Source organism: Prionailurus viverrinus, chromosome B2 (assembly GCF_022837055.1).
Source record: "Prionailurus viverrinus isolate Anna chromosome B2, UM_Priviv_1.0, whole genome shotgun sequence".
In the NCBI taxonomy this organism is placed as follows: Eukaryota; Metazoa; Chordata; class Mammalia; order Carnivora; family Felidae; genus Prionailurus; species Prionailurus viverrinus.
Window position 1 is genome coordinate 42,331,646 of NC_062565.1, and position 26,025 is coordinate 42,357,670.

Genomic DNA, 26,025 nt, shown 5'->3' on the forward strand with positions numbered 1-26,025 from the left:
TATGAATGAGAAAGCTCCAGCTACCTTCTGACTGCAACTGCATGAGACACCCCCACACATGAAGGGTTAGCCTAGCCAACCCCCAGAATCAGGGTTTAACAATCGTGATGATGGTTGTTTAAAGCCACAGAGTTTGGGGATGGTTTGCTATCTAGCAATCGATATGCAGAAGAAGTGACTTAGGATTGTGGGATCCTGGGTATCAACACTACCTTTCTATGTTTTCCAAGATTTCTACACTGACTTCTTTTATAATCGGAAAAAAACTGTTATCAAAAATAAAAACATGGTCTAATTTTTCCCTCCACTTCACCAAGGGAGAAACTAGGTCTGAATTTGAATTGAGGGACGTAAGCCAGACTTGGAGAACAATTTTCCATGCAAGATTAGTTAGATGCTGGAAAGAATTAGAGATACATTGGAATTGGTATGATGGAAAGAGTGGTCGATTTGGAGTGAGGAACCTTGGAAATGAATCCTAGTTTTTTGGGTGACCTTGAGCAAGTCCTTGCTCAAATTCGGCTTTCTATTTTGAAAAATGCAGCTGCTTAGGGAAGATAACATCCAGCAGGGCGCCTGGCCCAGAAAAGTGGTAGGTGATCCTGCCTAATCAGTGCCAATTATGAACAGGCATCTGCAGGCTTTGTGGACGGCCCATCCTTCACTGCCACCAGAGGCTACGGTTCCAATAATGACATCTGCCTGGAGAAAACCCACAACTCTTAAGAAAAAAAAAAAAAAAAAAAAAATCCAGAAACACTGAGCAGCTTTTCCGGCGGCCCTTGATGGCGCCACCCCCACTAGCCGGGGCCAGTAGCCGTGCCCTTCGGGGGACCCCGGCGCCTGAGGAGGGCGGGAGCGCCCCGGACGCGGAGGCAGGAGGACCGGGAGCGCGCCTGGCGGGACGCAGCGCGGCCGCGCGCGCGGCTGCGGCCGGTGTCCAGGCAACCCCCGGACGCGGCTCCGCGGGAGAAGCAGGTGGCCCCGCGGCCCTCCGGCCCTCCGCTCCGGTTCCTCGCCCGCCCGGCGCCCGGCAGTGGCAGTTCGGCTGCCAGTGGGTGCGTTGATCTCGCAGCCTCGCCCCAGGAGGCTTCCGCTGGGGGAAGGGGTGGAAGACCCGGAGGTGGAAAGGGAAGGAGCACCTTGGGCGGGCGGGGCAGCGAGTGTGGGCGGCGGAGAGAACCCACGGGAACCCCGGGGGCATCCCGACCTGAGAAAAGCCCGAGGAGGGGGCGGGAGGGAAGTTCTGATTAAGATGCCACCCCTGCCCTCTTTGACTTTCAATGGCTTGTGGACTTTCTCTTGGCTTTCTTTGATGCCTTTCTTACAAAGGTCTTTTCTTTGTCTCCGGGTTGCTTTTCGTACTTAAAATCAACACATGCATAGATGAGTCCATGTACCCTGCAAAAGGTCCCCGGGACTGTTCTCTCCCCTCCATCTCCAGAGCGACCTGCAGCAGAGAGCTGGAGAAGGTTCAAGAGGAAGGAGACCCTGGCATGACCACGATGGAGAAGAGATACAGTTGAGTTGAAGAAATCAGAAGGGCTGGGTGTGGATTTGGTCGCCAGATCCAAGTATACCAGAGCCGGGAAGTTCAAACCACTTCAAGTGTACGGGGAGGCCAGTTTGCGGGCATATAAAAAGTAGTCTTTGAAAAGTAGCTTATGTCTCTTTTAACCCAAGATCTGATGAAGCGGAAAGCAGCTCAAAGCAGAGATAATCACAAATTAAGTTCTTGGATCTCATAACAGCCCAGAGGAATATTACTAATGAGTAAAGAGAGCCAGGGGCGCCTGGGTGGCTCAGTCCATTGAACGTCAGACTCCTGATTTTGGCTCAGTTTATGATCTCACCATTATGGGATCAAGTCCCACATGGGGCTTGGGCCTGCTTCGGATTCTCTCCTCACTCTCTGCCCCTCCTCCGCTTGTGTACTCACTCTTTCTCTCTCAATCTCAAGATAAATAAATAAAAAAAATAAAGGGTCGGGGGAGCCAGAGTTTTGACCTGCCCAGTGCTACGGTCAATAAATGGTAAATCTGAGGATTAACCACAGTCTTCTGGCCCCCCAAACCTGTGTCCTTCAATTTTTTCTTTGCTCAAATATTACTAGATTTGTGGCACTATTTATTGGATGGGCAGCTCGGGCAAAAAGTATGAACATTTTAAGGAAAGGCTTAAATTACAACGATGGATAGTGGCTCCTTAATTGGTTCTGAAGGCTGAGGAGGACGTTTGGGGGGCACACTGCCTCTAGAGAACAGAATCATGAAGCAGAACAGCCACAGTCTCTCAGAAAACCTTGGAATGAGTGTATGCCTAGGTTGGCCTTTATAGGTGAGTGGCCTGAATGCTGGAAACAGGGCATGTTGTAGAATGTTCTGTCTGTGCCCCATCAGATCATAGCTTGGTCCTCGGCCCTTTGTATTACAGATCTTCTGTCTCCTCGTTCTCCTTCACAAGTGCACAGAGAGCGGGGAGGTATGACTTACCATATGCATCTGTAAGCAGGGACCAGAAGAGCAGGAGTTGGAACCCAGAGTGCCCAATGTGGCTAGGTCAGCAAGAGAAAAAGGTTTGGGGATTCTAACTTTAAGCTCTAGGCTTTTCTGCAGTTCCCATGTAGAGCTCAGGTAGCAGAGGGAGCTGCTGTTTTAAAGGTGGGGGAGAGGGGGTTCATGTTTCTGAGTTAGGGGTACTGGAGGAGCACCAGACTCTGAGATCCCCAGACCACATTAACCAGAGAGTCATGACTTCCTTTCCTGCTATGTAGGTGTGTCCGTTCAGGAGACCATATCTGAACTCAGCTTCACATGGAGTCCAGGGAAGGAAGGAGCTCCACAAACCAGTTGACCATGAATACAAAACTGTGGGTGTATATGCATTTTTCCAGCGGGGGGGGGGGGCGTTGTTTTCATTACTTTCCAGGGGAGTCTGTGATCCGAAGGGTTAAAAACCACAGTCCTAGACCCTTAGGTTGTTTGTGGAGCAGATAAGCAGGGGTGAGAAACTGAGTGGTTAAAAGGTAACCACATTAAGCTAACTTGGCTTGATGTATCATTTTCTCCCTGCCAGACCATGCTATTGTGTAAATCAGCTGTGATGACAAGTATGTGAAAGTTCCTTGGTTATGTAAGGTGTTATTCCTGCCTAAAGAAATGGAAATAATTAGCGTGGATTCCACAGATGGCACCAAAGAAACAGACTTTCTTCTAAACTCTCTATTTCCCCCTAAATTTCTTTCTAGTCGCCAGAACCTTCTCTCGGTCCCTTCTGTTGAATCATCTTTTCTTATATCACTGTGTTTTGGCAACTTGTTAGAATTTCCCATCTTATGGCTTCCTGGACATTGAATTTGAATAACAATTATCATGCTAAATGATGACATTTTCAAGAAGCATGTGCCTTAGCTTCTTTGTATCATCTCAAACTAGTGAGCTAGAGGGAGGGGGGGGGGCAGGTGTTGGGAGCTGGGCTGGGGAGGTAATTGACTTACTTGAAGTAACTGGATGTTACCTTTACACAAGGCGAGCATCAGTGTCAGAACAGAAGGGGTCAGACTTGCAATTCCAGCCTCTTCTACTGGAGGACACGTGGAGAGGCAGCCAGAGGCCACGTTTAAGTGTCTCCAGGCTGTAGAGGCTGAGTTACTTCTGGGAAGATCCTGTAGTAAGCTGGATTTGGAGGATGTGCCCTTTGCCTGTTTAGAAGAGAGACCGCTCTTCCTATGCTTGCCTGTCAGATAAGCTTTCCCTTTCAAAGCAGCCACGGGCCACTTTCCAGAGAGTTGCCAACACAAAGCTTCTTAAGCAAACAAGGAAATATGCTAAATTTGTACATGTGATTTCACTGCTTGCTGCTCAGGGTTATATAATATATTTAAATTTTGCCCCTAAAAAAACCCCCAAAACAACAGTGTTTGTTTTGTAATGCCATCCATAGCAACCAGTTCTTGCTTTGGTGAACTCGTAAGTCCTCTAGTGGCAAATATACAATTAGAATGTTTACATGCTATGAAAAGGCAACCACTGTTAAAATCCAGGGGCAAAAATTATTATCAGTAAATGCTGTAATAACTCAGAGCTTACATATGATTATCAACCTAGAAGATATATCTGCTATTGCTTTTGTCTTCTCTACATATGTGGATCCTTTCTGATTCCTTATAGATAAGTTTCAAACTTTTTTCATAGCTATGTTTCTGGAAATAGAAGCACCGGATCAAATGTGCACTTCTCACGGACTTTGGAGGATGCATATGGCCAAAGTGCGTTTTGGTAAGATGCAGACATTTCTACCAGCAATGTACAAGAACGCCATTCCTCTAACCTCTGCCAATCTTAGGTTTTTGCAGACTCCTAGCAAACACTGGTATTGTGTCTTTTTTTTTTTTTTTTTAGTTTTTTATGTTTGTTTATTTTTGAGAGAGAGAGATAGAGTGCAAGCAGGGTAGGGGCAGAGAGAGAGAGACAGAGACACAGATCTGAAGCAGGCTCCAGGCTCTGAGCTGTCAGCGCAGAGCCCTACGTGGGGCTCGAACTCAGAAATGGTGACATCATGACCTGAGCTGAAGTTGGATGCTTAACCAACTGAGCCACCCAGGCGCCCCTGGTATTGTGGCTTAAATTCAGCTCTTTGATTATTAGGAAGGATGGATTCCCCCCCCCCCCCCCAAATGTATATTGGCTATTTGTGTGTGTGTGTGTGTGTGTGTGTGTGTGTGTTTAAAATTTTTTTTAATATTCATTTATTTTTGGGAGGCAAAGGGGGAAGGGACAGAGAGAGAAGGAGACGGAATCCAAAGCAGGCTCCAGGCTCTGAGCTGTCAGCACAGAGCCTGACGCAGGGCTTGAACCCACAAACCGCAAGATCCTGACCTGAACCGAAGTCGGATGCTCAACCAACTGAGCCACCCAGGTGCCCCTGTGTGTGTTTAATTCATTACCTAATCATGTCTTTTGCCCATTTTTTCCTTGGGTATTTATTTTCATTTTATAAATTTATGAAAACTCACAATTTGGCATGACTACTAACTCTTTTTCTTGTTGTATGCTATAAACTTTCCCCCAGTTTATAGTTTTCTGTGGAACTTTTAAATGGATATGTTTTCAAATCACGTATCTTTTCCTTTATTTTGCCTGTATTTGATATCTTTCTTAGAAATAACTTCCCCAGTCTAAGATTATGTAAACATTAAATTATCATTTTTCTCAGGTACATCTTTTATTTTAAATCTGATATTCAAATCTATCATTCATCTGGATTTATTTGGGGATTAATTAATTTTATTTTCATTCCAAATGATTAGTTGTTTCAGCAATATTTTTGAATAATCTATTCTTTCCCCACGACATGAAATGCCACGATTATATAAAGTTTTATTCTATCTACATTTTCTATTTTGTTCTCTTGATTAATCTGTTAGAGTCAGTGTCAGTACCATCTTGATTATGTGACATTAAACTACATTTTATAAATTACACTCTATAGCTCTGTCACCTTGAATAGGTTACTGGACATTTCTGACCCTCAATTTCTTTATGTGTAAAGTTATTTCTGTTCCATTTGTGATTATGGTATTTCATTGCTAATACTGTTTACTTGTGTTAAAAATTGTTTTTTCTTGAACTTCATTTACCTATATTATTGGTACTTTCCACGAAGCCATACCAAAGTTCTGATAATCTTCTCTATTTCATTCATTTCTGCTTTTATTTTTATAATATCCTTTTTTTTTTAACCACGTTGGGAGGTTTATTCTTTTTTCCTTATTTTTTTTGCATTGCAAGTTAGCTCATTAATTTTGGAATCTTTGTTTTTTAACCACCTGTCAGTTCTAAGATGGACATTTTTCAGCGTGTGAACATCTCTGAGGTTGGATTGGTCTTACCAGAGCTGTGGGCCCAGCAGCAGGTGTGAAGTCGTTTTTATAAGCTTTGCTGAATGAGCCCTGAATAATATAGAGGGTGTGTCTGTGTCTTGGAAGAAAATTCCAGAGGCAATCGAGGAGCACTTATTTAAGACGTGCTGCATCACCCATGTTCTTGTTGCACTGAGGTCAATTTGGGTGGAAAATGTGGACATCAGTGATTGAGTTGAAAAGTGATTCAGTAATCAGGCTTTTGAATGTAAGATTTAAGAAGGCCTTAACCAGGGGCCCCTCGGTTGACTGTCTGACCCTTGGTTTCAGCTCAGGTCGTGATCTCACGGTTTGTGGGATTGAGCCCTGCATTGGGCTCTGCACTGACAGTGTGGAGCCTCCTTGGGATTCTCTCTCTCCCTCTCTCTCTCTGCCCCTCCCCTGCATGCGCGCTCGCTCTCTCTCTCTCAAAATAAATAAACTTAAAAAAAAAAACAAAAAAACAAGGCCGGGCACCTGGGTGGCTCAGTCGTTTAAGCGTCCAACTCTTTTTCGGCTCAGGTCATGATCTCGTGGTTTGTGAGTTTGAGCCCCACGTTGGGCTCTGTGCTGACAGCTCAGAGCCTGAAGCCTGCATCTGATTCTCTGTCTCCCTCTCTCTCGGCCGCTCCCATGCTCATGCTCTGTCTCTCTCTCTCTCTCTCTCTCTCTCTCTCTCTCTCTCTCTCGCAAAAACATATTAGCATTAAAAAAGAAAAAGAGGGGCACCTGGGTGGCTCAGTCGGTTAAGCGTCCGACTTCAGCTCAGGTCACGATCTCACGGTCCGTGAGTTCGAGCCCCGCATCAGGCTCTGTGCTGACAGCTCAGAGCCTGGAGCCTGCTTCAGATTCTGTGTCTCCCTCTCTTTCTGGCCCTCCCATTCATGCTCTGTCTCTCTCTGTCTCAAAAATAAATAAATGTTAAAAAAAAATTAAAAAAAAATAAACATAAAAAAAAAGGTCTTAACCAATTTATTTTGCTTATATTTTCCTTCTTTAAATATGCACATGAATGAAATGTATTTAAAATATACATCTAAGGAAGTCTGAAAGAATGCTTCAATAAATATATAATAAACATTCTAAGTGGTAGAGCGTTCTCTCCTACTTTAATGGGCAACCTTTGTTCTTTGTGGTACATAAAATAATAATGTTATTACAGTTGCTGGTGTCTCATATTTGGTGGAATACAGTAGGTGCATTTCGGGCTCTAGTTTCTACTTACCGCTTTATTTGAGTCCCACAAGTTTGATTTATAGTACGTATGTCATTGACCATTAAGCACCTCGTGATTCCCCTCACGATTTCTTCTTTTATGTGAAATATTTAGAAGTGTGGCTTGAGTTTCCAAGCTCATGGATGTTTTTGGCTGTCTTTTTATTATCGATCCCTAAAATTGTGTTGCATTGTGGTCAGAGAGTGTGGTCTATGTTACATTGGTTGACGCTACTTTTGTGGTTTGTAGGTGGGTGGTTACACCTTTGGCTACTGGGACCCTGTGCTCTCCTCTTCACAGCTCCCCTCCCCTGGGCTCCAGTCCATTCCTGCTATTCACACCTCAGGCAACCAGTTGACCCTTTCTGTACCTAGGGCTGTTCTAGGTGCTGTGGCATATTCCAGAATGGCTCCTCCCACACTTGGCCGGCTCTGAGAATCACCTGAGGTGCTTCTTTAACATTCTGACACCTGGGTCTTGCCCTGTAGGTCTGAGTTGGAGCTCCGGGATCTGAGTTTTGGGTAAGTGTCCCAAGATGATTCTCATGACCGAGCAAATTAAAAATGTGGGTTCCCGGGGCGCCTGGGTGGCGCAGTCGGTTAAGCGTCCGACTTTAGCCAGGTCACGATCTCGCGGTTCGTGAGTTCGAGCCCCGCATCGGGCTCTGGGCTGATGGCTCAGAGCCTGGAGCCTGTTTCTGATTCTGTGTCTCCCTCTCTCTCTGCCCCTCCCCCGTTCATGCTCTGTCTCTCTCTGTCCCAAAAATAAATAAACGTTGAAAAAAAAAATTAAAAAAAAAAAAAAATGTGGGTTCCCAGGCCTCACTTAGAGAGATTTGTGATGGGATATGAGAATTTGTATTTTTTTTTAATGTTTTATTTATTTTGGGAGGGGGAGGGGCAGAGAGAGGGAGACCCAGAATCCGAAGCAGGCTGCAGGCTCTGAGCTGTCAGCACAGAACCCAACTTGGGGCTCGAAACACGAACCGTGAGATCATGACCTGAGCTGAAGTCGGACGCCTAACCGACTGAGCCACCCAGGTGCCCCGAGAATCTGTATTTTTAACAGGCCTCCCAGGTCATTCTGACGCAGGCAGTCTTTATGCCATACCCTGAACAACCTGAGAATGGGGATACTGGGAGGGGAGGGGAATGTACTCAAGAGTCACAGAAGTCTGACTCTTATTTTAATTTTTTAAAAGTTTATTTATTTATTTTGAGAGAGAGGAAGAAAGAGAATCCCAGGCAAGCTCCACACTGACAGCACAGAGCGTGATGCAGGGCTCAACGAACCGTGAGGTCATGACCTGAGCCAAAATCAAGAGTCGGATGCTTAACCGACTAAACCACCCAGGCGCCCCTTTTTGTAATTTTCTAATCACCGGAGGTAACGTGTCTATTGGGCTAAAGTTATGCATAAAGAAATGCAATATCCATTCATCTGACTTTTTTTTTTTAATGTTTTTATTTGTTTTTGAGACAGAGAGAGACAGAGCATGAGCAGGGGAGGGGCAGAGAGAGAGGAAGACACAGAATCCGAAGCAGGCTCCAGGCTCTGAGCTGTCAGCACAGAGCCCAACCTCACGAACCCGTGAGATCATGACCTGAGCCGAAGTCGGACGCTTAACCGACTGAGCCACCCAGGTGCCCCTCTTGGAAGTTTCTGATGACAGTTCTTTGGATTATTCATCAGTCTTTCTATGAATCAATCCTTTGGAAAATTGTATTGAGATGCTCAATATAACTTGATTCAGAGGTTATCTCTACCACTTAATTCAAAATAGACAAACTCCGGAGGGACAAGTAGTGTAGCATTGTGGTTAGGATTTTTGACTTTGGTATTACAAGAACCATGATCAAGTCTAGATCTAGATGTTTGCTTTCTGTGTGATCTTAGGCAAGTTGCTTAACCATCTGTGCTTTGGTCTCCTCATCAGTAAAACGGAAGGATAAGCAATGCTTATGTCTGTGGGGTATTATGGGAATTAAATGGGATAATGTGTGTAAGATGTTAACACCATCCCCAATACACAATGAATGCTCAATAAACATTATTTTTAAAAAATGTTTATTTATTTTTGAGAGAGAGAGAGAGAAAGAGAGAGTGGGAGAGGGGCAGAGACAGAGGGGGACATAGGATCTGAAGCTGGCTCTGTGCTGACAGCAGAGAGCCCAACGTGGGGTTCAAACTCACCAACCGTGATATCATGACCTGAGCCAAAGTCGGATGCTCAACCAGCCACCCAGGTGCCCCTAAACATTAGTTTTTTTGTTTTCTTTTTTAAAATAATTTTTGTAATCCAGGGGACACGATGGAGGGGTAGATATTTCGTTTCATTAACGAACTCCAATGGTGATGTGTTGCAGGTGATTTTCTGGAATCTAAGGGATGCTTTGCTGGCACAACATCCTCTGGAAGAAAGGTCAGCCCCTCATCTTCTGCTGAAACATGTCCTAGTGTGAGTGAGCCTGCAGTCCCCGGCAAAGTCTCCGTTCCCCTAGAGTAAGTAAGAGGCCAGTACAGTCCATACTGTTGGCATAAATTCTGACTGGGAAGCCAACAGTCTAAGAGGTAGAATGACACGTTTGGCAAGAGCATAGATTCTGGAGCCAGACTGTCTAGGTTTAAACCCCAGGTCTGCCAACTTCATCTGTGTGAACTTGGGAAAATCACTTTACCTCCCTGGGACTCAGTTTTTTATGTACAAAACGGAGATAATACTTCGTAGGATGGTTTTGAGGATTAAAGGAGGTAATGCATGGAAAGTGATCGCAAGACTCTCTGGCACACAATAAATGTTATGTGCATGGTTGTCATTATCAAATGTAAAAGCAAGCGAAACTAAGCTGTTTTTGTTTTTAATGTTTTAAAATTTCATTTTAGACAGCGAGCGGGGAGAGGGGCAAAGGGAGAGAGAGAATCCTAAGCAGGCTTCGTGCCTAGTACAAAGCCTGACGCAGGGCTCGATCCCACACCTGGGATCATGACCTGAGCCGAAATCAAGAGTCAGCCACTCAGTGGACTGAGCCACTCAGGTGCCCCCTATTTCCTTTTCAACGTTTATTTATTTTTGGGACAGAGAGAGACAGAGCATGAATGGGGTAGGGGCAGAGAGAGAGGGAGACACAGAATTGGAAACAGGCTCCAGGCTCTGAGCCATCAGCCCAGAGCCCGACGCGGGGCTCGAACTCACGGACCGCGAGATCGTGACCTGGCTGAAGTCGGACGCTTAACGACTGCGCCACCCAGGCGCCCCGCTATTTCCTTTTCAAATGGAAATGATTATATGGGTCCTGCCTACATCGCAGGATTATTAGAAGGGAGCAAAGAAGACCAGCGTCATGACGTTGCTTTGAAGCCCTTCAACCGGGAGAGCAATGTAATGTCGTGAAAAAACATCTCATGATTTGATAACTGATAACTATACCTGAAGACCAAAGCCATCTGTCAACTGTAAAGCTACGTAAACAAGAAGTGATTGCTTTTACCGCTGAAAATAGTTTGTTGTAGGTTTTGGTTTTGGTTTTTTGTTTTTAATGGCCAGGAACTTCGCGAAACACGATGCTCTGTTATTACAACCATTTCAGCTTAGGTTTGTTTTTTGGTTACTTCTTCCCCTTCCCTTTATCTTTGTTGATTTTTAATTTCCATTTAATGGTTTTATTGAACGTGCGTATCTTTTGGTAGCAGTTTTTGTGGAAACGTAATTCACATACTGTGTAATTCATCCTTTCAAAGTGTGCAGTTCAGTGGTTTTTAGTGTAGTCAACAGAGCTGTGCAACCATTACCACAATCAATTTTAGAACATTTTCATCACCTCAAAAAGAAGCTCTTGAGCAGTCACCCCCACCGTGGCCCCTACTCTACCTGCCCCTCCCCTCCCCCCCCCAGCCCTAGACAGCCACTAATCTACTTTTTATCTCTGGACATTTTATATAAAAAGGAATATGTGGTCTTCGGTGTCTGGCTCCTTTCATTTAGAATCATAAAAAAAAATTTTTTTAAATGTTTATTTATTTTTGAGAGACAGAGCACAAGCAGAGGAGGAGCAGAGAGAGAGGGAGACACAGAATCCGAAGCACAGGCTCTGAGCTGTCAGCACAGAGCCCAACACCAGGTTCAAACCCACAAACCGTGAGATTATGACCTGAGCCAAAGTTGGTCACTCAATAGACTGAGCCACCCAGGAGCCCCTAACATCGTATTTTTAAGTTTCATCTAGGTTTCAACATGTATCAGCACATCATTCCTTTTTTTTTTTTTAATTTTTTTTAACGTTTATTTATTTTTGAGACAGGGAGAGACAGAGCATGAACGGGGGAGGGTCAGAGAGAGAGGGAGACACAGAATCTGAAACAGGCTCCAGGCTCTGAGCTGTCAGCACAGAGCCCGACGCGGGGCTCGAACTCACAGACCGTGAGATCATGACCTGAGCCGAAGTCGGATGCTCAACCGACTGAGCCACCCAGGCGCCCCACATCATTCCTTTTTTTAAAAAAATTAGGGTGAAATATATATTAACATAACATTTGCCATTTTATCCACTTTTACCCATTGGCATTAATTACCTTTCCGTGTTGTGCAACCATCACTGCTATTTTTTAAACATTTTCATCAGCCCAAACAGAAATGCTCTACCCGTTAGGCGATAATTTCTCCCAGACCTCGGTACTCTAATCCACCCTAATCCGCTAACCTAATCTACCTTCTGTCTCTCTGAATTTACCTGTTTAGATATTTTGTGGAAGTAGAGTCATATAATACTTGTCCTTTTGTGTTTGGCCTAGTTCATTTAACACAATATTTCAAGTTTCATTCGTGTCATAGCATGTATCAGAACTTTCTTCCGTTCTATGGCTGAATCATATTCCATTGTATGTCAGCGCTACATTTTGCTCATCCATTCATCTGTCAGTGAACATTTGGGTGGTTTCCACTGCATGGCTAACGTGAGTCACACTGCGAAGAACATCCGTTTACAAGGGTCTAAGTCCCTGTTTTCCATTCTTTGGGGTATGTGCCTAGGAGTGGAGTTGCTGGGTTATATGGTAATTCTATATTTAACTTTTTGAGGAACCACCACACTGTTTTTAAGGACGCACCTTTGGGCTCTGTTTCAGCCCCCTCAAATTGTAAGTAAGTAAATGGTATGTTATGGACGTTTATGGAGGGGTAGGCTTAGTTGACGCACGTGAGTGTAATTCTAGCGTAAGATATATAAAATCAGATTCTAACTACCAATTTAAACACATAGAAGATTCTAATCCTTCTGCCTCCTTTCCAGCTCTGCTACAGATTTGGATCTGAAATCCTCCTCCGCACATTCTGATCAGTCCTCTGAAACCTCATTCCCTGAAGTCCCCAAGGATAAATATCCCAAGGAGTTCAGCCTGCTTAAGTTGCAGACAAGTGAGTACGTCCTAGCCTCCCCTCTGCGTGCCTCCATACCCAGGGCTTTCCAGAAGTCTGCTGTACTGTTGGGCACAGTTCACTGAAGACTCACGAAGTGCCAGGCATTTGACACGTTTTTTTTCTTTCTTTCTTTCTTTCTTTCTTTCTTTCTTTCTTTTTAATTTTATTTTTTAACATTTACATCCAAATTAGTTAGCATCTAGTGCAACAATGATTTCAGGAGTAGATTCCTTAGTGCCCCTTACCCATTTAGCCCATCTCCCCTCCCACAACCCTCAGTTTGTTCTCCATATTTATGAGTCTCTTCTGTTTTGTTCCCCTCCCTGTTTTTATATTATTTTCGTTTCCCTTCCCTTATGTTCCTCTGTTTTGTCTGTTAAAATCCTCATATGAGTGAAGTCATATGATATTTGTCTTTCTCTGACTAATTTCACTTAGCATCATACCCTCCAGTTCCATCCACGTAGTTGCAAATGGCAAGATTTCATTCTTTTTGATTGCCGAGTAATGCTCCATTGTATATATATGCCACATCTTCTTTGTCCATGCATCCATCGATGGACATTTGGGCTCTTTCCATACTTTGGCTCCTGTCGATAGTGCTGCTATAAACATGGGGTGCACGTGTCCCTTCGAAACAGCATACCTGTAGCCCGTGGATAAATGCCTAGTAGTGCTATTGCTGGGTCGTATGGTAGTTCTAGTTTTAGTTTTTTGAAGAACCTCCATACTGTTTTCCAGAGTGGCTGCACCAGCTTGCATTCCCAGACAGGTTTTCTAATTCTCGCAGCAGCTCTGCTGGGGAGCTGTCATGATATGTTTTCCCAAACTGACATGGCTTTATATAAAAACCATAAAAGTATCATAGCAAAGTATTAAAATAAGAAAGGAGTATATAAGGTAGAGTATAGAAACCCCTTCCCCAGTGTTCTCCAATGTATCCCCCATGGGCCCCGTAGCCATGAGGAATTTTGAAGCGTGTATGTGCTGGTATGTATGTACTTATCTATAGATGGGTTGGAGTATACAACCATATTTTCACTAGTGGAAAATAGTATACAAACTGTTTTCACTCAGAGCAAATAGATCATGGACCTCTTTCTGTGTCAATACACATAAATCTAGGTGGCTAATATAGGCCTACCCATTTAACACCCAAGGCAACTGAGGCACGGAGATACTTAGTCACTCGTACAAGACCACCTGGCTAGGAAGTACAGTGATGGGATTAGACTCCAGGCTCACCTGCCCCCAGAGCCTGTGTTCTTTCTTGGCCACCACAGAGCCCAAGTGTTTCTCAAACAACCCTAGAGCTGTTAGAGGATCTCTCGTTGTTTAAAATCACTTTAGCCATTTTGTAGGAAAAGTATTGAGCGAGGAAACAAAGCCCTGAGAGGTCCGGTGACTTGCCTGAGGTCTCGTGACGGCCTTTCTCATTTGCCAGAGTTGCATGTCTACGTTTCCCAGAGTCACTCTAGTGCACGCGTGTCCCATCATTGCTGCCAACACTGTGGTCCATCCACTAAGTTGCCGTGGTTGGCCCAGCCCTTCCCTGGTTGATGGGCATTCTGTTCTTCCTACCCACTCATCAGAGCGAAGGCTGGATCATAGGTGCTTGTACAACTGTCTCTTAGCTTCCCATTCCAGACATCGCTTCCAACCATAAAGGTGGCTTTATTTTTGGAGGAGAGAGTAAAAAGGAAAAAAAAAAGAGGCCTCTTAGATACCTATCTCCCCACTTCCCCTCTTTTTTTTTTTTTAAATGTTTATTTTTGAGAGAGAGAGAGAGCAAGCACGAGCAGGGGAGGGGCAGAGGATCCGAAGCGGGTTCTGCACTGCAAGCAGAGCCCATTGTGGGGCTTGACCTCATGAACCGTGAGATCATGACCTGACTGAAGCCTGACACTTAGCCGACTGAGCCACCCAGGTGCCCGTTCCCTTCCTCTCGTGCTGAGTCCCCCAGAGGTTAACACTGCCCTTGATGTAGACCCAAGGAATTAAACATGTTGATAAAGGCTGTACAGTCAGAGAATGCCTGGGACAACTTTCTGTCATTTAATTGCATTGTGAGGCCGGGAGCGGAGCTGATGGAAGGATTTCTGATGTCTTGCAGAGGACGGGCACCGTCCTGAATGGACGTTTTACCCGAGGTTTAGCAGCAATATCCACACCTACCACGTTGGAAAGCAGTGCTTCTTTAACGGGGTCTTCCTCGGCAACAGGAGGTCTCTATCAGAGAGAATGGTGGACAAGTGCTTTGGGAGGAAGAAGTATGGTAATGTTTTCCTCCTGGACCTTGACTGTGTGATGTCTGAAAATACTTGAGTTGTGGTTCTGCCAGGCCAACATTCCATGGCTGGGGTCAGCCCTCGGGGGTCACCATGTTACTGTAGGGCGGCCAGGAAGATAGGAAAGTGAAGGGGATGTTTGGCAATTCTTTTTGGCAAAGAACCGACAACATATGCTGATCCACATTTTTGTTTTTCTCTGCATTTCGTAAAATGCTAATGTGACATTTAAGTCATCAGACAAGTTCTCTCAGATACTTATTAATAGAAACCTTCATTCAAGTCGGAAGAAAATAATTTGTTTCAATTAGATGCTGCCCATGATATGTATTTAAATTATACATTATATTCTTCAAAAGGAAAATAGCCCGTAAACCTTAGCCTGAAGTGCATTCTGTTATTTCATACCTTATTAAAGGTAATTTGAGATGAGTGTGTGTATATACTCAGATAGTTTGTTACTTGGTGAGTTCTCTGTCCCAACCTACCCATAATAGATTTATGGAAAGATCCTAGTGTTGCTGAGTTCCAATGGATCATTATAGCACATTCTTCAATAGAAATACCCATACAGGAGGCAGCCCTTGCTTCATGGATGAATAGGATTGCTGTAGCAGGAATACAAAGAGGAAGAAATAGAAAGTTTTCATTTTTGAGGTTTAAAATAGACTTTTTTTTGTTTATTCTGCTTTAGAGAGAGAGAGCACGCCAGCGGGGGAGAGAGGGGCAGGGGGGGGGAGAGAGAGAGTCTCAAACAGGCTCCATGCTCGGCGCGGAGAACACAGGGCTCGATCTCACAACCTGAACCGAAATCAAGAGTAGGACTGAGCCACCCAGGTGCCCCTAGAATGGACTTTTAAACTCATTGCACAGGCAAATAGTTTTAAGTGTTTATTTATTTTTGAGACAGAGAGAGAGAGAGCGAGCACATGTGAGTGGGGAAGTTGGGAAGGGGCAGAGAGAGGGGGACAGAGTATCTGAAGCGGGCTCTGTGCTGACTGCAGGGAGCTCAATGCGGGGCTCGAACTCGGGAACCTGAGCGGAAGTCAGTCGCTTAAGCAACCGAGCCCCCCAGGTGCCCCCAGAGATAAAGTTTTAAAGATCAAGGCTTTTGTCTGGATAGAGAATATACAAGAAGCCGTACTAGAGGAGGTGGGAGAGTTGTCACTGAGGTGGGTGTTTTGAGGAGTCCTGTATCCTGCTCAGTTCCTGGGACCAAAATCTAGTCGGTGATCAGATGTGACTCTAGCTGGGGCTTCTGCCTCAGACTGTGGTTGGGGAACCTCAGCGTAGTGATAGCTATGGGCAATGTCTGGGCAGAAAGCCAGATGCGGGGTCTCACCCACCCAGGAGACGTGGGTAATAGCTGCATTCTTGTGCCCCGTGAGGACTGTGGAGGTCGGGACACATAGAAAGAATGAAAGAAAGAGAGCAAGCCAGGAGAGCTCCATAGCTCTCACGACCAAAACGGCAGGAGGCCACCGTGTGAGGCTCTGTGGACCATCAAGCCAGGGGTCATAAGAACGACTTTATGTCTCACCTGATGCATTGTGGAGCGGGCCGACTTCCTGAGGATCAGACTAGATGACACATTTTAGCAGACAACGGAAATAGATACCAACTTACAGAGAGTAGCAGAGATAAGATGAGGGTCAGACACCAGGGTGGTTCAGACAGTGATCCAGGACCCAGAGGCTTATACGGAAGCCTTGATATCACATAAGGCTGTTGTGTACACGCTTGCTCCCCACCCCCAACTGAGTTGCAGCCATAGGGTAGAATAGGAAAGATTTATTTAACTGGTTTAAACATGAAAGAGCAGAGAAAGACCAAGAAGGGACTAAGTTGAGCTGTATAGTCCTTAGGAACGCTCTCAGCCACGGTCAGACAAAAGCCAAACTGTCAGAGGCTTAAATCATAAGACATTTATTATATACTTAATGAGAAGCTTTGGAGTCTAGGTGGTCTATATTGTCTGATTGCCCAGTGATGTCACCAAAGATATAGCTCTTTTTTTTTTTATTAAGTATATTTATTTATTTTGAGAGAGAGCGAAAGAGCAAGCAGGGGAGGGGCAGAGAGAAAGGGAGAGAGAGAATCTCAAGCAGGCTCTGCATTGTCAGCACAGAGTCCGACGCAGGGCTTGAACTCACGAACCGTGAGATCATGGCCTGAGCCGAAATCAAGAGTTGGATGCTTGACGGACTGAGCCGCCCAGGCGCCCCAAAGACAATAGGCTCATTTTGTGTTTATGTGCTGCTATTCTTAGTTGTGTTGGATTTTTGTCTTCACACTTGTCATCTTATGGTCACAAGAGAAGTGTTGCAGTTCCAAGCATCACGTCTATATTTCAAAACATGAAAAAGAGGAATCTCTCTTGTTGCCTTCCCTTTTTAGAATGAGGGAAAAATTTTCCCATATGGTCCTTAGGAGACTTCCTTCCACTCATGTCTCACTGACTAGAACTGGGCCAGTGACAAGTATTTATCAAAAATAAATGGTATTATCGTGATGACTCAAGTCCTGACCCTAATCCATCACTTCCCTCCTAACTCAAACATTATCCTGAATTTTGTTTATTATTATTTTTTAAAGTTTATTTATTTTAGAGAGAGACAGACAGACAGACAGACAGAGACAGAGTGTGAGCTGAGCAGGGGTCAAGAGAGAGGGGGACACAGAATCTGAAGCGGGCTCCAGGCTCTGAGCTGTCAGCACAGAGCCCGACATGGGGCTCGAACCCACGAACTGTGAGATCATGACCTGAGCTGAAGTCTGGTGAGCTACTGGGTGAGCCACCCAGGCACCCCTGAATTTTGTTTATTATTATTTCCCTTCCATCCTTTCTTCATTTGTTTCTTCTGTCTTTTTATGGTTTTTATACATACTGAATGCATGCAAAGGTATATTTATGAAGTATTTATTGAATATATAGAATAAAGTATCACAATCACTTGTGTTTTTGTTTAAATTTCTAATTTATTTTTGAGAGAGAGAGACAGAGCATGAGCGGGGGTGGGGGGGGCAGAGAAAGAGGGGAGACACAGAATCGGAAGCAGGCTCTTGGCTCTGAGCTATCAACACAGAGCCTGACTCGGGGCTTGAACACACAAACTGTGAGATCATGACCTGAGCCGAAGCTGGATGGCTAACTGAGCCACCCAGGTGCCCCTCACTTGTGTTTTTTTTAATGTTTATTTATTTTTGAGAGGGAGAGAGAGAGAGAGAGAGAGCAAGCAGGGGAGGGGCAGAGAGAGAGGGAGAGGACCCAAAATGGGCTCTGTGCTGACAGCAGAGAGCCCAATGTAGGGCTCGAATTCATGAACTGTGAGATCATGACCTGAGCCCAAGCAGGACATTTAACTGACTGAGCCACCCGGGCTCCCGTTAAGTATCACAATCATTTGTATGCTTCTTACTCCATTTAAGACATAGAGTACTGTCTTTATATTTGAAGCTACTGATAGGCCCCTCCCTGAATATGACATCTTTCCTCCCCCAACTCCACAGGTAACTCCAATTCCACCTTTAATACAAAGAAAAACTTTTTATGGGGGACATTTTCAAACATTTGCCGAAGTAGAGAGAAGACCATACTGTTTCCTGATGTACCCATCACTTAGTTTCGACAATGATCACATGTGGCTAATCTTATTTAATTTTTATCCCCCTCCCCCAGGGATTATTTTAAAGCAAGTTCCAGACATCAGATAATTACATCCGTATATGTTTTTGTGTATACCTCTAATAGACAAGGATTATTTTTATTAAATGGCCACAATACCATTTTCATATCTTTTTTTTTAATTTTTTTTTTTCAACGTTTATTTATTTTTGGGACAGAGAGAGACAGAGCATGAACGGGGGAGGGGCAGAGAGAGAGGGAGACACAGAATCGGAAACAGGCTCCAGGCTCTGAGCCATCAGCCCAGAGCCCGACGCGGGGCTCGAACTCACGGACCGCGAGATCGTGACCTGGCTGAAGTCGGACGCTTAACCGACTGCGCCACCCAGGCGCCCCTACCATTTTCATATCTTAAAAAAACTAACAATAATTCCTTAATATCACCAAATATTGTCAGTGTTCAAATAGTCAATTGCCTCACAAATGCCACAATTTAAAAATATTTAGGGGCGCCTGGGTGGCGCAGTCGGTTAAGCGTCCGACTTCAGCCAGGTCATGATCTCGCGGTCCGTGAGTTCGAGCCCCGCGTCGGGCTCTGGGCTGATGGCTCAGAGCCTGGAGCCTGTTTCCGATTCTGTGTCTCCCTCTCTCTCTGCCCCTCCCCCGTTCATGCTCTGTCTCTCTCTGTCCCAAAAATAAATAAACGTTGAAAAAAATTTTAATAAAAAAATCTCTTTTTAATATATAGGTATTTCTCCTCTTTTTTTCTTGCAATTTATTTGGTGAAGAAATTAGGTTATTTACCCTATAAAGTTTGCCACAGTCAGGATTTTGCTGATTACATCCCTTGGTACCATTTAACAGGTTTCTCTGTCCTGTGTATTTCTTGTACACTTATAGTTGGATATATAGGCTTGATTCGTTTTAGTGTGACTAGTTCGTTGGTAATGTGCAGTGACTTCCTTAAACCTCAAATACAATGGTCTCTTTTCCATTTTTTCTCTTCCTTGATCTCTTGCAGCATGTAATATTTTTAAGCTTGGCACTGGACATTTCTTCGTTATTCTCTTCTCCCTCGTTACTTCTTGGACAAGACGGAGAGGCAGCGTTTATGACTGCCAGTCAGCTTCCATTATGAACTGAAATTCAACACATTTATTATAGAAAAAATCCAAACAAAATGTATTTCATTAAGAGTTAACTCTGATGATCAGCTATGATCAGGCCATTGGTGGAGTTCCTTAAAGGCCTAATTTGTTGTCATGGAAGAAGAACAAAATGTTGTCTATGGTTATAGGGAAATTGACCTGAAACTGATTTTTCTCTTCTGTAGCTCTTCCTCATTAGCTAATTCCCTTCTGAGATCTAGTCAGAGAGGCAGAGCCCAATTATAGTTGCTCCTTAAGATTCATAGGGCACAGGGATTCAAAGTACACCAATGCTCAAATTTTAAGCAGAGTTCTTGCTCTTCCTTTGCAGATACCTTTGATTCACTTCTTATCTATCTCGCTATCTATCTATATATTTATTTTTGTTTAAGGGTCAACTGTAGTTATTTTTTTAATGTTTATTTATTTATTTTGAGAGAGAGAGAGAGAGAGAGAGAGAGAGAAAGAGAGAGAGAGAAAGAGAGAGAAGGGGAATCCCAAGCAGGCTCCAAGCCCAGCACAGAGCCCAATGTGGGGCTCCTTCTCATGAACCATGAGCTGAAATCAAGAGCCGGACACTTAACCAACTGAACCACCCAAGTGCCCCTCATTTTAAACCAAAACATCCTGCCTGCACCTAAGCTACTGTTCTTTCCCGGGGTGGGGGTAATCGGGACACTTTCTGGAACAATGTCCCAAACACAGTGTTTCTCAAGCACACTTTTATCTTCATATTCTCCAGGCAAGATGATCACGAACAGAACTTTAGGAAGCCTCTATGTACTTCATAATAAAACATGAAATTATCCTGTTTCCATTGTCATATGGATAGCATTATCTGTAGATCACCTTCAGTCCCTTTTATGATCTTGTTTTTAAATATTTCACAGATATTGATCCTAGGAATGGAATACCAAAGTTAACTCCAGGAGATAATCCATATATGTACCCAGAACAGAGTAAAGGCTTCCACAAAGCAGGCTCAACTCTCCCACCAGTGAATTTCTCAATGTAAGTGTATGTGAATAGCAGGGTTAGTTAATTATAAAGGAATTGTAGCTCTCTGTACTATATATGTTATATTTCATAAGGAGTAGATTCCAACAAAACATGGTTGCTGAAAATTCCTTAAAAAGTTAATCTCTAGTTCCTTAGTGTCTACACACATGTACGTGTGCAATTGAACTTATACACAGGATCTTGACTACAAAAAGGTGGTTGTTAATTTTGTCACTATTGTTGTTACCACAAATCTGAGGACTTTTCGGTTTCATACTGAATCAGATTATTAGTGTTTACTGTTTGGATTGATGTACACTTGGAACTAAACTTAGGCCAAAGCGATTCAGAAGAGGATCATTAAGTTAAAAGAAAAAAAGTTGGTGTATTATATTAATATTTTAAAAAATCAATTATGTTTGGTTTACTGATGTTTAATAAAAATTATAATAAGAATTATGACCTTTATAGTTGTGAAGCCCATAGGTGGCCATTAAACCAGAAAATAAGACATAGTCTTCTTTAAAAAAAAATTTTTTTTTACATTTATTTATTTATTTATTTATTAATTTTTTTTTTTTGCAGGGATTATATCAATTTATTTATTTATTTTTTTTTAAATTTTTCTATTTTATTTTATTTTTTTTATTTTTTATGAAATTTATTGACAAATTGGTTTCCATACAACACCCAGTGCTCATCCCAAAAGGTGCCCTCCTCAATACCCATCACCCACCCTCCCCTCCCTCCCACCCTCCCCTCCCTCCCACCCTCCATCAACCCTCAGTTCTCAGTTTTTAACAGTCTCTTATGCTTTGGCTGTCTCCCACTCTAACCTCTTTTTTTTTTTTTTTTTTTTTTCCCTTCCCCTCACCCATGGGTTCCTGGTAAGTTTCTCAGGATCCACATAAGAGTGAAACCATATGGTATCTGTCTTTCTCTGTATGGCTTATTTCACTTAGCATCACACTCTCCAGTTCCATCCACGTTGCTACAAAAGGCCATATTTCATTTTTTCTCATTGCCACGTAATATTCCATTGTGTATATAAACCACAATTTCTTTATCCATTCATCAGTTGATGGACATTTAGGCTCTTTCCATAATTTGGCTATTGTTGAGAGTGCTGCTATGAACATTGGGGTACAAGTGGCCCTATGCATCAGTACTCCTGTATCCCTTGGATAAATTCCTAGCAGTGCTATTGCTGGGTCATAGGGTAGGTCTATTTTTAATTTTCTGAGGAACCTCCACACTGCTTTCCAGAGTGGCTGCACCAATTTGCATTCCCACCAACAGTGCAAGAGGGTTCCCGTTTCTCCACATCCTCTCCAGCATCTATAGTCTCCTGATTTGTTCATTTTGGCCACTCTGACTGGCGTGAGGTGATACCTGAGTGTGGTTTTGATTTGTATTTCCCTGATAAGGAGCGACGCTGAACATCTTTTCATGTGCCTGTTGGCCATCCGGATGTCTTCTTTAGAGAAGTGTCTATTCATGTTTTCTGCCCATTTCTTCACTGGGTTATTTGTTTTTCGGGTGTGGAGTTTGGTGAGCTCTTTATAGATTTTGGATACTAGCCCTTTGTCTGATATGTCATTTGCGAATATCTTTTCCCATTCCGTTGGTTGCCTTTTAGTTTTGTTGGTTGTTTCCTTTGCTGTGCAGAAGCTTTTTATCTTCATAAGGTCCCAGTAATTCACTTTTGCTTTTAATTCCCTTGCCTTTGGGGATGTGTCAAGTAAGAGATTGCTACGGCTGAGGTCAGAGAGGTCTTTTCCTGCTTTCTCCTCTAAGGTTTTGATGGTTTCTTGTCTCACATTTAGGTCCTTTATCCATTTTGAGTTTATTTTTGTGAATGGTGTGAGAAAGTGGTCTAGTTTCAACCTTCTGCATGTTGCTGTCCAATTCTCCCAGCACCATTTGTTAAAGAGGCTGTCTTTTTTCCATTGGATGTTCTTTCCTGCTTTGTCAAAGATGAGTTGGCCATACGTTTGTGGGTCTAGTTCTGGGGTTTCTATTCTATTCCATTGGTCTATGTGTCTGTTTTGGTGCCAATACCATGCTGTCTTGATGATGACAGCTTTGTAGTAGAGGCTAAAGTCTGGGATTGTGATGCCTCCTGCTTTGGTGTTCTTCTTCAAAATTCCTTTGGCTATTCGGGGCCTTTTGTGGTTCCATATGAATTTTAGGATTGCTTGTTCTAGTTTCGAGAAGAATGCTGGTGCAATTTTGATTGGGATTGCATTGAATGTGTAGATAGCTTTGGGTAGTATTGACATTTTGACAATATTTATTTTTCCAATCCATGAGCAGGGAATGTCTTTCCATTTCTTTAAATCTTCTTCAATTTCCTTCAGAAGCTTTCTATAATTTTCAGCATACAGATCCTTTACATCTTTGGTTAGATTTATTCCTAGGTATTTTATGCTTCTTGGTGCAATTGTGAATGGGATCAGTTTCTTTATTTGTCTTTCTGTTGCTTCATTGTTAGTGTATAAGAATGCAATTGATTTCTGTACATTGATTTTGTATCCTGCAACTTTGCTGAATTCATGTATCAGTTCTAGCAGACTTTTGGTGGAGTCTATCGGATTTTCCATGTATAATATCATGTCATCTGCAAATACATTTATTTATTTTTGATAGATAGGAAGAGACAGAGCACAAGGGGGGGAGGGGCAGAGGGAGAAGGAGACACAGAATCCGAGGCAGGCTCCAGGCTCCGAGCTGTCAGCACAGAGCCTGACGCGGGGCTCGAATTCACAAACTGCGAGATCATGACCTGAGCCGAAGTCGGACGCCCAACCAACTGGGCCACCCAGGGGTCCCAAGACATCTTCTTGAACACAAAGATGCTTCTATCGATCTCTCTGCTGTAGATGCCATACCAATTTTATGGTTGCCTTTTCTGTTTTTCAGAGTGCCGTATGAAAAGAAATTTGATACATTTATTCCACTTGAGCCTCTTCCACAAATTCCTATGTGAGTTCTCTCACCGTGTTTTATATTATCCAAGTTTTATTAAGTTATCAGTTATTTAAAAAAAAATTTTTTTTTCAACGTTTATTTATTTTTGGGACAGAGAGAGACAGAGCATGAACGGGGGAGGGGCAGAGAGAGAGGGAGACACAGAATCGGAAACAGGCTCCAGGCTCTGAGCCATCAGCCCAGAGCCCGACGCGGGGCTCGAACTCCCGGACCGTGAGATCGTGACCTGGCTGAAGTCGGACGCTTAACCGACTGCGCCACCCAGGCGCCCCAAGTTATCAGTTATTTATTATTTTCCCCTATGGACGAACTCATAGACACCCAACACAGAAGGACCTTTAGAATCTGAGCTGGTGGGTGGGGCAGTTTGTATGGAGCGTTTTTAGTGAGACACTTGGAGGGCAAGTGCTGTGCAGTCTATCAGCTGGGCTGTCCACGTCTTCACCCCATATGATGGACAGCCCGCCGGATGCCATGTGTTGTGGTAGGTATGCACTAATGGACGTTTATATGGACAAAAAAGGCAGGGTCCCTGATTTTTAAAACCTAAGAGTTGTCAGAAAAGAAGGACAGGCTTAAATGAGTCCAGCCAGGGAGGATGGTTAGAGTTTGAAGAGGCAGAGAAAAAGCTGTCAGAATATTCTCGCACTAGAGGGAAGTATCATTCCTCTGATGTCATACTTTAAGTTCAGGTCCTTTCTGAACCTCATCTAGTTGCCCAAGGAGGGTTTACACGTAGAAAAAGATATGTGTCAGTATAAAAAAATTCGCTTTCTAATACAAAAACAGTTTCATATAAACATAGATAGAGTGGGCAAGTGACCCACAGTCTGACCCACTGGAGTCCAGCTGAGAAACCAAACCCTGGAGCTCAGTGGAAATAAAAAGCCTTTTATTCCAAACTTGGGAGCCTTAATACCTTCATTATACGGCATTATTACATGAAGCAGATAATTAGGGCCTCTCATATCTGTACTGTATACATAAAAACTTTTTTTTTAATGTTTATTTTTGAGAGAGACAGAGCGTGAGTCGGGGGGGGGGGGCAGGCAGAGAGTGAGGGAGACAGAATCCGAAGCAGGCTCCAGGCTCTGAGCTGTCAGCACAGAGCCCGATGAGGGGCTCGAACCCATGAACCCCGAGACCGTGACCTGAGCCGAAGTTGGGCATTTAACTGACTGAACCACCCAGGCACCCCTGTATACTTTTTTTCTTTTTTAAAACTAGGCTCCATGCTGGGTGTGGAGCCCAATGTGGGGTTTGAATTCATGACCCTGAGATCAAGACTTGAGCTGAGATCAAGAGTTGGATGCTTAACTGACCAACCACCAAGGTACCTTGTGTACTGCACACTTTTGGTAAATGCTATTCTAAAATATTTAAAATAAAAGTAATTGCCAGGGCACAAAACAAGTCTATACACTTAAGAAGACGGAAATCCTATCAAGTATCTTTTTTTTTTTTTTTTTTTTTTTTTTTTTAATTTTTTTTCAACGTTTATTTATTTTTGGGACAGAGAGAGACAGAGCATGAACGGGGGAGGGGCAGAGAGAGGGAGACACAGAATCGGAAACAGGCTCCAGGCTCTGAGCCATCAGCCCAGAGCCCGACGCGGGGCTCGAACTCGCGGACCGCGAGATCGTGACCTGAGCCGAAGTCGGACGCTTAACCGACTGAGCCACCCAGGCGCCCCTCAAGTATCTTTTGTGACCACATGGTGTGAAAACAGAAAACGTTTGCCAGAGGAAAACTGGAAACTGTGCAAATATATGAAGATTAAACAGCATGCTCCTGAGTAACCAATGGGTCAAAGGAGAAATCAAAAAAGGAACATTAAAAAAAAACGACAACACTTCGAGACAAGTGAAAGTGGAAATACAGCACCCCAAAACCACGCATGCAGCGAAAACAGATCAAAAAGAGAAGTTTAGAGTAGTAAATGCCTACATTAAGAAAAAAGAAAGATATCAAATGAACAGCCTAACTTTACACCTCAAGGAACTACAAAAAGAAGAACAAACTAAGCTCAAGGTTAGTAGAAGGAAGGAAATAACAAAAACCTGAGGGGAAATAAATGAAATAGAGACTAAAAAGGTAATAGAAAAAAATCAATGAAATGAAGAGCTGCTTTTTTTTTTTTTTTTTAAGATAAACCAAATAGATAAAACTTTAGCTACACTAACCAAAGAAAAAAGGGACAGGACTCAAATAACATTAAGTGAAAAAGGAGACATTACAACTGATATCCCAGAAATATAAAGGATTGAAGAGACTGCTATGAACAGTTATCCACCGAACAAATTGGGCAACCTATAAAAACCGGGTGCATTCCTAGAAACATACAACTTCACAAGACTGAATCATGGAGGAACAAATCTTTTTTATTTATTTATTTTTTTTAATGTTCATTTATTTTTGAGAGAGAGAGAGACAGAGCACAAGTGGG

At 43.4% G+C, this 26,025-nt stretch overlaps 1 protein-coding gene across 4 annotated transcripts in view; it reads left to right on the top strand.

Moving 5' to 3' along the window:
* The first annotated feature begins 967 nt into the window (after positions 1–967).
* SPATS1 (spermatogenesis associated serine rich 1) overlaps positions 968–26,025 on the top strand; it is a 32,711-nt gene continuing 7,653 nt past the window's right edge. For 3 of the 4 annotated variants that reach the window (XM_047859074.1, XM_047859072.1, XM_047859073.1), the window contains exons 1-7: positions 968–1,058; positions 1,387–1,521; positions 9,482–9,617; positions 12,401–12,525; positions 14,642–14,803; positions 20,480–20,600; positions 23,511–23,573. In XM_047859074.1, the coding sequence (XP_047715030.1) occupies positions 1,395–1,521; positions 9,482–9,617; positions 12,401–12,525; positions 14,642–14,803; positions 20,480–20,600; positions 23,511–23,573 (734 nt within the window). In that variant the 5' untranslated portion in view covers positions 968–1,058; positions 1,387–1,394. The remainder of the gene's footprint in view (positions 1,059–1,386; positions 1,522–9,481; positions 9,618–12,400; positions 12,526–14,641; positions 14,804–20,479; positions 20,601–23,510; positions 23,574–26,025) is intronic. The other variant, XM_047859075.1, reaches the window with a different exon arrangement.